We start from the raw sequence: 12,756 nt of genomic DNA, 5'->3' as shown, positions 1-12,756 counted from the left end.
AAAGGGTGAGAAATGGGCATTTTGAGGCAGTGATGAATTGTCCCAGGCTGAACTAATAGGCCTTTATCTCCCCGACCAGCCACACATGGGCTTCATCCCCACCCTCTGCCTGTTTGCCCCCTATCTCTATTTAAGCTCAGCTCAGGGAGGTTGAGTTTTATAAAAGAAGTTTTGGTTTCTGTGTCATCAGTCAGTGTGAGCATCTATGGTGTCCACCTAGTGGACTAGGCTCGCTCATGGACCTCCCTGTCGTTTGCTCAAATTGATCCTGAACAGGGGATTGACTTGGCTTGATCTGACATTCTTTGGCTTAGTCCTGGACCTGAATCTTTTGTAACATCACCAACTCACCTGATGATTGGGAGTCTTGTCTGAACTTGGCCCAGGTCTGGCATTCCCTCTCTATCTAGACCATGTACCTGAATGGGCAAATTTGGAGATAGTCTTCGCAGTTAGGGAAGTTGAATAATGAAGTGCACATTAATTTCATGTATTATTGTCTCGTCCTTAGTGCTTTCTCCTTTACCAAGTATGATATTAGACTTTAATGGGGAGGACCTCCTTTATGTACCTGATGTGGGAAGTTTGTGTCTACAGCCAGGGCTTTCTGCATTTTGCAGATCCTTTCTCTGAAAAGATTGAAGCAGAATCATGCAATGATGCTCCCAGCATAAAATGTATTTCCAAAACCTCAAGCCTCTTTCTTGTGTTGGCTGGAATTGACAGTTCTGCCTCCCCTGCATGTTAGACTGAGGTTCCTACTGCCAGTTCACTGAGTTGGATCCACCACACATGACTATGGCAATGGAAAGCTCTCTTAGGAGCCTAGCATCAAGTGTGGGGAAAACTTTGAGCATTTCAGTTGTCTCTGCTTTGGAAACTTTCTTAAACCCAAGAAGAAATAAGGACACCAGAGTGGGGTAATTCATCAAGCAGTGACGAGCCCTACACATCACGCATCTTATCTAGTCTCCCTTTCCTACAAAAGCTGGTATCTACCAGATTATCTTTTGACGTCCAGCTTGGGCTTTCTGTGGCTCTATGATTCTGTATGTATAGTCTAAGCAAAGACATCCAACTAACAAGAAGGAGGAAAAGAAGTTATGGTGAGGGTTTTCGAGGAAGCTCTCTGATATTAAAAGTCTCTGACACCTTAAGTTCTTCAGCATTGAATTACATTTCTGATGTCTCCATCACTGGCCACAGGTAGAAACCACTTTTCCCTGAGACCTTAGATAACATCTCCTCTCTTGCTGTGGTTTGGCAAAGCACACAAAAGAGACTGTTCACCATCCATATACTTTTTAAATACAAATTAATTCCCACTCACAACAGGTAAAGCAATGCTGTTGTCCCCCATCTGTGTGTGTTGGCTTCTTTCAGACCCAGACAGCTCTCAGTTACCATCAGTTCTGTGCTCAAGATTGCCTTTCATCTATGGAAACGAGCCACAGGCTTCATTTGCCAGTGAAATACACCATCTGTTTTTCCTAGTGTACTTTAGTGTGAGCTGGGTATGGACATGGGTTGTGGGTTCTTATTTCCAGCTTATTTCTCTTTATCTCACCATTTAAGTAAACAGGACATAAGATGAATGAAAAATAACACATAGAATGAATGGGAGGATCCCTTCATGTGCCTAAATTGTCCTTACCACTGGGTGGTCTCAGCTCAGTTCTTTGTCCTGTATTACGAATTAGATTGTCTAAAATTCCCTTCTTTGAAGTGAAATCTCTTGTGAAGCTGCATCCTGGGGAGGGATTCCCCCTCATATTCAAAGGTGCATCATGAGATCTCGATTCCCACCAGCTTCTGGTCTTTGAAAGGCACAAACAAATGCAATGAATCTTCTGAAACCTTTTCTCTGACTCTTTTTCAGCAAGCAAATGTAAAACTGCACTTCCTCTTCCCTCCCACCCCAGCAGCTTTAATAAAGAGCTCGCAGGTAAAAGTGAGGAATTTTATGGGAGCTGAGGGACAAGGTCAAGATTCTTTCAAGAAAAATACATCTTTGTCAGTGACAAAAGTTACGACTGAATAAAGGTGATTGGTGTTTTCTGTGAGTGAAAGAGGCCTGGGATAATTCAGGTAATTTCTTACTACAGACAGGTGACTGTGAAGTAAATTGAAGTTTGAGGTTCCTTCTCCTTTTGATTTCTTCCAGGGAAGATGTGATGGCTGGGTCCATTTCTCATTTAATACTGACACTGACTTTCGTTCAGGAACTGTTGTAGAACCCACATAAAACCATGAGGGTTAGTGGAAAAATCCCTTTGTTTTAATGTCTTATAGGCTTTCTCACTTGACATGAAATGTTCATGTCCCGGATGATACAGCTCTTCTATGTTGCCAGTGGCTGAAAAGCCTTCTCCCACACTTCAGCAGGGCCCCTTTCACTTCCTTGTTCCTCAGGCTGTAGATGAATGGATTGAGCATGGGGATGAGCAGATCATAGAAGATGGAGGCAACCGTATCCAGGCTCCTGTGGCTAGATGGAGGTTGCAGGTACATGAAGAATGCTGACCCAAAGTACATGGAAACAGCCATCAAATGGGAGGTGCAGGTTTGGAAGGCTCTGGCCCTACTCTGTGCTGAGCACATCCTCAGCACGGTGCAGAGGATAGAGATGTAGGAGAGCAAAATGACCAAGCTTGTGCCCACCACGTTGATAGTGACGAAGGCAAAGATGACCATCTCACTGCTGTGGGTGTCAGAGCACACGAGCTTTAGCACAGGAACTTCATCACAAAAAAAGTGGTCAATGCGGTTGGGACCACAGAAGGAACATCCAAACACGCACCATGTGTAGATGATGGCACTGAGGAAGGCGAATAGGTAGGAAGATGCTACCAGCTGCCGGCAGACATGGCTGGAGATGGTGGTCACATAAAGCAGGGGCTGGCAGATAGCAACATGCCGGTTGTAGGCCATCATGGCCAGCAGGTGACACTCAACAGTACCAAAGAAAGCAAAGGTGAGGAACTGCATCATGCAGCCAGTGAAAGAAATGGTTTTGTCCTCTGATAACAGGTCTACCAGCATCCTGGGGGAGATGACTGTGAAATAGCAGATGTCAATGAAGGCAAAATGGGTGAGGAAGAAGTACATGGGGGTGTGGAGGCTGGGAGACAACCGAACCAAGATGATAATGCCAAAGTTCCCCACCAAAGTGACAATGTAAATCAACAGAAAAAAGAGAAAAAGAAGAGTCTGCGCACATGGGCTGTCTGTAATTCCCAAGAGGATGAATTCAATCTGGGTGTGATTTCGTCCCATGACCAGGTGTTCCCTGCTGAGGCAAAAGGAAGAGAAACATCACAGTGATTAAAAATTGTTTCAGTTTTGGACCATATTTAACTGCAATCAATCAAGCAACTGTCACATTTTGATGGAATTCATATATTCTAATGTATATTGCAACCCAAATTATATACAGATTATATTTTGTTAGTTGAGGTACTTTTAACAGGGAGCGTGTTGAAGCAACAAATGGCAGTTTTGTTTTTCTATGCTTAGAAACCTTAAACTATGGATTTATTGAAGCACGTGAGTTTTCAGGTTATTTCAGGTTTGAGGAAAGTATCAGATCCTTATTCACTTTCAGTTTGGAGGCTGTGTGTGCCGGAAGACACCTCAGAGGACCCTCGTAGCAGTGTACGTAAACCTGGAGAAAGTCCCAGTGATAGACCTGCTTACACATCCTCCAGGCATTTCCCTTGGCTTTTGATTATCGTTCCAGTTACAAAACACATTTCTCAAACTCTTTGAGATCATTCACAACAGAAAACATTCACATTGCTAAAGTCATGATTTATATATTTCTGAGCTCCAGCACACTGAAGCATCCTAAACCCATGGACATTGAGTTGCTTACTTGAAAGCTCAGTTTATATTACAATGTGCTAATTCCTAAGGCTGATTTGTTAGTGACCATATTCTGTTGACAATCTGAAATGCTGCATTTCTTTATCACAATGTAAGACTCATCCTCATTTAATAATAATGAATAAATCAGTGCATCTTGCTTTAGCTGCCTGTGTAAAAGAAAACCTGCATGAACCATTGCTTCCTCTTCTTATAAAGAAAACCCACGTTGGTAAGGCTGTTTTCCTGACACAGCTTTCCCAAAGAGGAAACGAGGACATGAAGAAAAAAGCCCACTGCCTCAATGCAGGTGAGGCTTTGCTTCGTCTTGATGTTACCTCCTGTGCCTTCCTTCTGCCACCGAGTGATGGGAGCCAAGGGTTTATCCCCAGTGCAGCAGAAAACTCTTGTATGTTGCCAGCTGTTGAACAACCTCCTTCTGCACTTGGCCAGAGCCTCCTTCACCTCCTTGTTCCTCAGGCTGTAGATGAATGGGTTGAGCATGGGGGTGATCACAGTGTAGCTGATGGAGGCCACCTTATCCAGGCTGCTGTGACTAGAAGAAGGTTGCAGGTACATGAAGAATGCTGACCCAAAGTACATGGAAACAGCCATCAAATGGGAGGTGCAGGTTTGGAAGGCTCTGGCCCTACTCTGTGCTGAGCACGTCCTCAGCATGGTGCGGATGATAGAGATGTAGGAGAGCAAAATGACCACACTCGTACTCACCTCATTGATGGTGACAAAGGCAAAGATGACCATCTCACTGCTGTGGGTGTCAGAGCACACAAGCTTTAGCAAAGGAACTTCGTCACAGAAGAAGTGGTCAATGCGGTTGGGACCACAGAAGAAGTGGTCAATGCGGTTGGGACCACAGAAGGAACATCCGAACACGCACCATGTGTAGATGATGGCACTGAGGAAGGCGAATAGGTAGGATGATGCTACCAGCTGCCAGCAGATGCGTCTGGAGATGATGGTCACATAAAGCAGGGGCTGGCAGATAGCAACATGCCGGTCGTAGGCCATCATGGCCAGCAGGTGACACTCAACAGTACCAAAGAAAGCAAAGGTGAGGAACTGCATCATGCAGCCAGTGAAAGAAATGGTTTTGTCCTCTGATAACAGGTCTGCCAGCATCCTGGGGGAGATGACTGTGGAATAGCAGATGTCAATGAAGGCAAAATGGGTGAGGAAGAAGTACATGGGGGTGTGGAGGCTGCGAGACAACTGAACCAATGTGATAATGCCAAAATTCCCCACCAAAGTGACAATGTAAATCAACAGAAAAAAGAGAAAAAGAGGAGTCTGCGCACATGGGCTGTCTGTAATTCCCAACAGGATGAATTTAATCTGGGTGTGATTTCGTCCCATGACCAGGTGTTCCCTGCTGAGGCAAAAGGAAGAGAAACATCACTCTGATTAAGAATAGAGATTCACTTTTGGACCATATGTAACTCCAATCAATGAACAATCTAACTGTCACGTTTTGGTGGAATTACTATATTCTACTATATTTTCTAATCTGAAATTATACGTTTTTTTGTTTTTCAGTTGAGGTATTTACAAAGAAAGAGGGAGAGCATTTAAGCCACAAATGACATTTTCGTTTTTCTATGCTGGGAAACTTAAAACTATGAATTTATTCAAGCACGTGTGTTTTCAAATTAAAAAAAAAAAGAATCAGATCTTTCTTCACGTTCAATTTGTAGGCAATTTGGTCAAAAGATGCCTCAGAGAAACCTCACAGGATCATATGTAAAACTGGAGCAAGAGAAAGTTCCAATCTCTGTGAAATTCCATTTTACACATGAAAGACATTGTGACATTTTCCCTTGGCTTTTGATTATCATTCCAGTCCTGAAATAACATTTATGAAAATGCTATATATACGATATAATTCACATTGGTAAATTCATGATTTATACCTTTCTGAGCTCCAGCACAATAAAGCATCCTAAACACATGGGCATTAAGTTGCTTATTTAACAATGGAGCTGCTGATAAAACGCACTGATTCCTAAGGCTGATTTGTTAGTGACTGTATTCTGCTGACAATCTGCAACGTTGCATTTCTTTATAACAGAATAAGATTCATCCTCATTTAAGTCTTGAATAAATAAGTGCATCTGCTTTAGATGCCTATGCAAAAGAAACACAACCTGCATCAGACATTGCTCCCTCTTACTATAAAGAAAAACCCGTGATGGTAAGGCTGTTTTCTGATGCACCTTTACCAAAGAGTACACTAGAACATGAAGACAAAAGCCCACTGCCTCAGTGCAGGTGAGGCTCTGCATTGTGTTGGTGTTACCTCCTGTGCCTTCCCTCTGTCACAGAGTGATAGGAGACATGGATTTATCCCCAGTGCAGCAGAGAACATCTACGTGCCAGCATCACCTCTGTGAAGCACCTAATGTGAAGAGAGGGGAGCTCCTGCCAGACTCCAAGAGCCCAGCTTGTGGTGCTGAGGCTGTAAATACAGTTGCATGTGCTCTCCTGGGAGGAAGCCTCCAGGGCTGCTCATGCTTTACCAGAGGAAAACAAAGAGAAGGAAAAGGAAATGGCGTGAAATCACCTCTGAAAGGCATTGTGGTGCTTGGGCATCTGAGAGACATGGTGTGGATGAGCCAAACCTGAGCACAGCTACACAGCAGCAGTGATGACCAGCTCATAGGATGCTTCTGACATACTTGTGGACTATCCCAAGCATTCTGTTTGTCATTGCCAACAGAATGAGAATGGGTTTAGAGCCATTTCAGATCTTGCAGAGGTTCTCCAAATGGGACATGGAGAAGAAGTGACTCCATCTCTGGAGCTGCTGCTGTCCTTCAATGGACACTTGAGATCCCAGTTTTCCATCCCCAGTGGGGTTATCCACTTGTAGTGCCTGGATGTCCTACACCTGAGCTGGTGACTCTGGGCTTCCACTGTATTCAAGGGTGAGAAATGAGCATTTTGAGGCAGGGATGAATTGTCTCAGGGTGAACTAATAGGTTTTTGTACCACTGATCAACCTCAGCTGTGGCTCCATCCCCACCCTCTGCCCATTGGTCCCCCATGTCTATGTAAGTTCAGCCCAGGGAGCTTGTGCTTTATTAGAGCAGTTGTGGTTTTCAGTTTAGTAGGAGTTCTGCACATCTAAGGAATCCTTTGATGGTGATCTAAGCTTTGTTGTGTATCTGTTTAGCAATTTTTGGACTGGATGCTGACCAGGGGGTTGACTTGGCTTGGACTTTTATCTGCCTCCTCACCACCAACTTCCCTGATGCTCTGGAATCTTGGTTGAACTTGTCCTTGGTCTCTGTTCCTGCCCTGCTTCTCTTGCTCAGGTACTGTGGGATGGGCCCTGCACACGGTGGTGTTCTCCTTTGTCTCTGTTTAAAGATATTAAGGAATCAAAGCCCTGTGGCAGCCCCCATGCTCCTGCAGAGTAGAGCCCATCACCCTCTGCACCCAACAGCCCAGCCAGTGCTCACTGCTCTGGCAGTCCCTGTCTGTCCAGACCACGTCGCTGCATGGGTAAGAAAGGAGTTATTCTTCTCAGTGACAGAAATAGAGTAGTAAGATGAACTTTGTTTCCCAGTATTTTTCTCTGGTCATCGGTTAATTCTGTTTTACCAAGTGTGATATTAGACTTCTATGGCAGGACCTCTGTTATTCACCTGACATGGGAATTTTGTGTCTACAGCCAGGGGATTCTGCAATTTGTCAATCCCTTCTCTGCAAAGATTGAAGCAGAATCATGCTATGGTGCTTTTATCATAAAATGCATTTCCAGAACTGCAAGCCTGTTTCTTGTATTGCTGGAATTCATCATTGTTCCTTCTCTGTACGTTAGACTGAGGTTCCTCTTGGGAGTTCCCTGAGTTGCATCCACCACACACAAGACTATGGCAATCCAGACCTCCCTTCGGAATGTAGCACCAAGCCTAGGTAAACCTTTAAACATTTCAGTTGTCTCTGCTCTGGAATCTTTCTTACACCAAAGAGGGGATAAGAACACCAGAGTGGGGTAATTCATCAAGCAGCGATGAGCCCTACACGTGACACTTTTCATCTGGGCTCCCTTTCCCATTAAAGCTTGGAGCAGATGATCTCTTGAGGTGAAAGTTGGGTTTTCTGTGGCTCTATGATTCTATTTGCATATATTCTACATGTCTCAGGTACAATATGCAACAAAATAGAATGAAGATTCATAGAATGGTTTGGGTTGGAAAGTAACTTAAGATCATCCAGTTCCATCCCCCTGCCATGGGCAGGGACACCTCCCACTAAACCCTGTCACCCAAGGCTCTGTCCAACCTGGCCTTGAACACCACCAGGGATAGAGTGTTCACAGCTTCCCTGGGCAACACATTCCAGTGCCTCACCACCCTAACAGTAGAGAACTTCCTCCTTATATCCAATCTAAACTTCCCCTGTTTAGGTTTTAACCCATTACCCCTTGTCCTATCCTTACACTCCTAAAGAAGAAAACAAGGTGTGGTGAAGGTTTTCCAGAAGGTCTCTGATGTCAAAATCTCTGTCCTGCCAAGCTCGTCATCAGTAATTACATCAATTCTGGCTCCCTCACTGACCGCAGATAGAAGCCACTTTTCCCTAGACCCAGGATAATGTCTCTTCTCTCGCTGCTGTTTTCCAGAGCACACAGAGGACACTGTTCATGACCCATATACTTCCCAAATATAAGTTAATTCTCCCTCACAACAGGTAAAGGAAAAATATTTTCCCACATGTCATGGTTTAAGCCTAGGCCATAAATCAGAACCACGCAGTCTACTCCCTCCCCACCACTTTCTTCCCCCAGCTCCTGGAGGGATGGGAAGGAGAATTGAAAGAAGGCAGCTCCTATGGGTTGAGATAAGAACAGTTTAGTAACTAAGGTATAACACAAACCACTACTGCTACCACCAATAATAATAATGATGAAGGAAATTACAAGGGAAGAGAATACAACACCTCACCACCTGCAGACTCATACCTCGCTCAACCCTGCAGTGAATTAGCCCTTCTGGGTAACTCCCAGTTAACCTCCTGGGCATGATGTGCTGTGCTATGGAATACCTCTTTGGCTAGTTTGGATCAGGTGTCCTGTCTCTGCTTCCTCCCGGCTTCCCCTCTTCCCTGGCAGAGCATGAGGCTCAGAAAGTCCTTGGTCAGAGTAAGCATTACTGAGCAGCAACTAAAACCATCGGTGTTATCAGGGCTGTTCCCAGTCTGAAAGTCAAAACCACAGCACTGCACCAGCTACTAAGAAGGAGAAAAAATGTCTGCTACTGCTGAACCCAGGACACCACAGCAGTGGGGTTTTTTTTTTTACGTCTTTCTGACCCAGACAGCTCTCAGTTACCATTGGTTCTGGGTTCAGGAGTATCTTTCACCTATGGAAACTTGCCTCCTGCTGTGTTTATAAGTGCAACACACCACTTGGTGTTTCCTGGTGTGCTTTAGTGTGAGCTGGGTGTGGACATGGGATGTGGGTGCTTATCTCTAGCTGGAATTCCACTTATCTCACCGTTTGAGTAAATGGCACTTTAAAAGAGTGTAAAACTCACTTAAAATAAATGCAAGGATGCCTTGAAGTGCCTAAATTGTCCTTAACACTGGGTAATCTCAGCACAGTTCATCAATCTCTATTAGGTAGTATATTTTCCACAGTTCTTTACTTGAAGTGATATCTAGTCTGAAGCTGAAGCCTGGGGAAGGATTTTCCTTGGTATTCAAAGGTGCAGCTTGAGACCTTGATTCCCACCAGCTTCTTCTCTTTGAAAGGCACAAACAAATGCAATGAATCTTTTGAAACCTTTGCTCTGACTCTTTTTCAGCAAGCAAATGTAAAACTGCACTTCCTCTTCCCTCCCACCCCAGCAGCTTTAATAAAGAGCTCACAGGCAAGAGTGAGGAATTTTATGGGAGCTGAGGGACAAGGTCAAGAATCTTGCAAGAAAAATACATCTTTATCAGTGTCAAAACTTGTAAATGAATAAAGGTGATGGTTGTTTCCTGTGAGGAAAAGAGGCTTGGGATAATTGAGGGTAATTTCTTCCTCCAGGCTGGGGACTGGGAACTGAAATGCAGTTTGAGGCTCAGTCTCCTCTTGTTTTCTTCCAAGAATGGTGTGATTCTGGGGGTCTGTTACTGTCATAAACTTTTGTGCAGAAACTGTGGAAGAACTTCCATAAAGTCATGACTTTCAGTGGAAAAACTCAATATTTCAGTGTCCCTTAGGCTTTCACACTGGACATGAAATGTTCATGTCCTGGATGACAGAACTCTTGTATGTTGCCAGTGGCTGAAGAACCTCCTCGTGCACTTGATCAGAGCCCCCTTCACCTCCTTGTTCCTCAGGCTGTAAATGAATGGGTTGAGCATGGGTGTGACCATTGTGTAGATGATGGAGGCCACTTTATCTAGGCTCCTGTGGCTAGATGGAGGTTGTAGGTACATGAAGAATGCTGTCCCAAAGAACAAGGCAACAGCCATCAAATGGGATGTACAGGTGTGGAAGGCTCTGGCCCTGCTCTGTGCTGAGCACATCCTCAGCACGGTGCAGAGGATAGAGATGTAGGAGAGCAAAATGACCAAGCTTGTGCCCACCACGTTGATGGTGATGAAGGCAAAGATGACCATCTCGCTGCTGTGGGTGTCAGAGCACACGAGCCTTAGAACAGGGACAACATCACAGAAGAAGTGGTCAATGAGGTTGGGACCACAAAAGAAACCTCCAAACACGCACCATGTGTAGATGATGGCACTGAGGAAGGCGAATAGGTAGGATGATGCTACCAGCTGCCAGCAGACACGGCTGGAGATGATGGTCACATAAAGCAGGGGCTGGCAGATAGCAACATGCCGGTCGTAGGCCATCATGGCCAGCAGATGACACTCAACAGTACCAAAGAAAGCAAAGGTGAGGAACTGCATCATGCAGCCAGTGAAAGAAATGGTTTTGTCCTCTGATAACAGGTCTGCCAGCATCCTGGGGGAGATGACTGTAGAATAGCAGATGTCAATGAAGGCAAAATGGGTGAGGAAGAAGTACATGGGGGTGTGGAGGCTGGGAGACAACCGAACCAAGATGATAATGCCAAAGTTCCCCACCAAAGTGACAATGTAAATCAATAGAAACAAGACAAAAAGAGGAGTCTGGGCACATGGGCTGTCTGTAATTCCCAACAGGATGAATTTAATCTGGGTGTGATTTCCTCCCATGACCAGGTATTCTCTGCTGAGGCAAAAGGAAGAGAAACATCAAACTGAACAAAAATGGAGATTCAGATCTGGACCACATCCATATCCAATCAATGACCACTATACCTGCCACACTTTAGATTATTCCAATATATTTTCTAACAAAAATTATATATATATATATATAATGTTTTTCAGATGAGGTATTCAGAAAAGAACAGGCAGTTTGTTGAAGCAGTAAATAGCATTTTTATTTTTCTATGCTGGGAGAATTAAAACTATGGATTTAGTCCAGCACATGGGTTTTCAGGTTTGAGCAAAAATACGGATCTTTAATCACTTTCAATTTGAAAGAAATTTGTGTCAAAAGACACCTCAGAGGATCCTTATAGGATTGCACATAAACGTGGAGCGAGAGAATTTCTCAGTCCTAGTGAAAGCTCAGCTTACACACACATTACCTACAGACATTTTCCTTTGGCTTTTCATTTTAATTCCAGCCACCAAATCACATTTACTGAACTATTTGAGATAATTTACATCAAATAGCATTGACATTGGTAAATTCATGATTTATACCTTCCTGAGCTCCAGCATGATAAAGCATCTTAAACCTATGGGTATTCAGTTTCTTACTTTAAAAAGGAGTTGATGTTATAACAGGCTGACTCCTAAGGCTGATTTGTTAGTGACCATATTCTGCTGACTATCTGAACTGTTGCATTTCTGTATAACACAATAATATTCATCCTCGTTTAACTCTTGAGTAATTCAGTTCATCTGGCTCAAGCTGCCTATGTAAAAGAAACACAACCTGCATCAGACATTGCTCCCTCTGATTATAAAGAAAACTCACATTGGTAAGGCTGTTTTCCGAAGCAGCTTTCCCAAACAAGGGCACACTAGAACATGCAGAAGCAAGCCCACTGCCTAAATTCAGGCAAGGCTCTGCTTTGTCTTGGTGTTACCTCCTGTGCCTTTCTTTTGCCACCAAGTGACGGGAGCCAAGGATTTATCCCCAGCTCAGCAGAGAACATCTATGTGCCAGCATCACCTCTGTGAAGCACCTGATGTGAAGAGAGGGGAGCTCCTGCCAGACTCCAAGAGCCCAGCTTGTGGTGCTGGGGCAGTAAATACAGCTGCATGTGCTCTCCTGGGAGGAAGCCTCCAGGGCTGCTCATGCTTTCCCAGAGGAAAACAAAGAGAAGGAAAAGCAAAGGGTATGAAATCACCTCTGAAAGGCATTGTGGTGCTTGGGCATCTGAGAGACATGGAGTGGATGAGCCATCCCTGAGCTCATCAGCTGAGAACATCTCAGCTACACAGCAGCAGTGATTTGCCACTTATAGGATGCTTCTGACATACTTGTGAACTATGCAAAGGTTTCAGTTTGACAGTGGTGACAGAATGAGAATGGGTTTAGAGTCATTTCAGATACTGCAGAAAGTCCCCAAATGGGACACGAAGCACAAGTGACTCCTTCTCTGAAGCTGATAATGTCCCTCTGTGCACACTTGAGAGCCCAGTTTTCCATCCCCAGTGGGGTTATCCACATGTAGTGCCTGGATGTCCAACACTTGAGCTGATGCCTCTGGGCTTCCATTGTATTCAAGGGTGAGAAAGGGGAATTTTGAGGCCATGATGAGGTGTCCCTGGTAAACTAATAGGCCTTTATCCCCCTGAGCAGCCTCAGCTGTG

At 44.4% G+C, this 12,756-nt stretch overlaps 3 protein-coding genes and 1 pseudogene across 3 annotated transcripts; 1 reads left to right on the top strand and 3 right to left on the bottom strand.

Moving 5' to 3' along the window:
• Positions 1–12,756, top strand: part of LOC136017804 (olfactory receptor 5AP2-like) — a 313,756-nt pseudogene that overhangs the window by 108,285 nt on the left and 192,715 nt on the right.
• On the bottom strand, positions 2,317–3,276 carry LOC136016760 (olfactory receptor 5AP2-like). The gene has a single exon (XM_065684403.1). It carries the CDS (start codon positions 3,274–3,276, stop codon positions 2,317–2,319), a length of 960 nt encoding a protein of 319 aa, XP_065540475.1.
• LOC136016757 (olfactory receptor 5AP2-like) lies at positions 4,027–5,238 on the bottom strand. The gene has a single exon (XM_065684401.1). The coding sequence runs from the start codon at positions 5,236–5,238 to the stop codon at positions 4,027–4,029; it is 1,212 nt and encodes a 403-aa protein (XP_065540473.1).
• LOC136016755 (olfactory receptor 5AP2-like) lies at positions 10,120–11,079 on the bottom strand. Its single transcript, XM_065684398.1, has one exon. It carries the CDS (start codon positions 11,077–11,079, stop codon positions 10,120–10,122), a length of 960 nt encoding a protein of 319 aa, XP_065540470.1.

This window comes from Lathamus discolor, chromosome 6 (genome assembly GCF_037157495.1).
Source record: "Lathamus discolor isolate bLatDis1 chromosome 6, bLatDis1.hap1, whole genome shotgun sequence".
In the NCBI taxonomy this organism is placed as follows: domain Eukaryota; kingdom Metazoa; phylum Chordata; class Aves; order Psittaciformes; family Psittacidae; genus Lathamus; species Lathamus discolor.
The sequence above is the reverse complement of the archived record's forward strand: the minus strand, read 5'-3'. Positions and strand labels throughout refer to the sequence as shown.

What these genes read in the sequence shown, in the direction of transcription:
- LOC136016760 (XM_065684403.1), bottom strand. Translation starts at nt 3,276, where the DNA reads ATGGGACGAAATCACACCCAGATTGAATTCATCCTCTTGGGAATTACA.
- LOC136016755 (XM_065684398.1), bottom strand. Translation starts at nt 11,079, where the DNA reads ATGGGAGGAAATCACACCCAGATTAAATTCATCCTGTTGGGAATTACA.
- LOC136016757 (XM_065684401.1), bottom strand. Translation starts at nt 5,238, where the DNA reads ATGGGACGAAATCACACCCAGATTAAATTCATCCTGTTGGGAATTACA.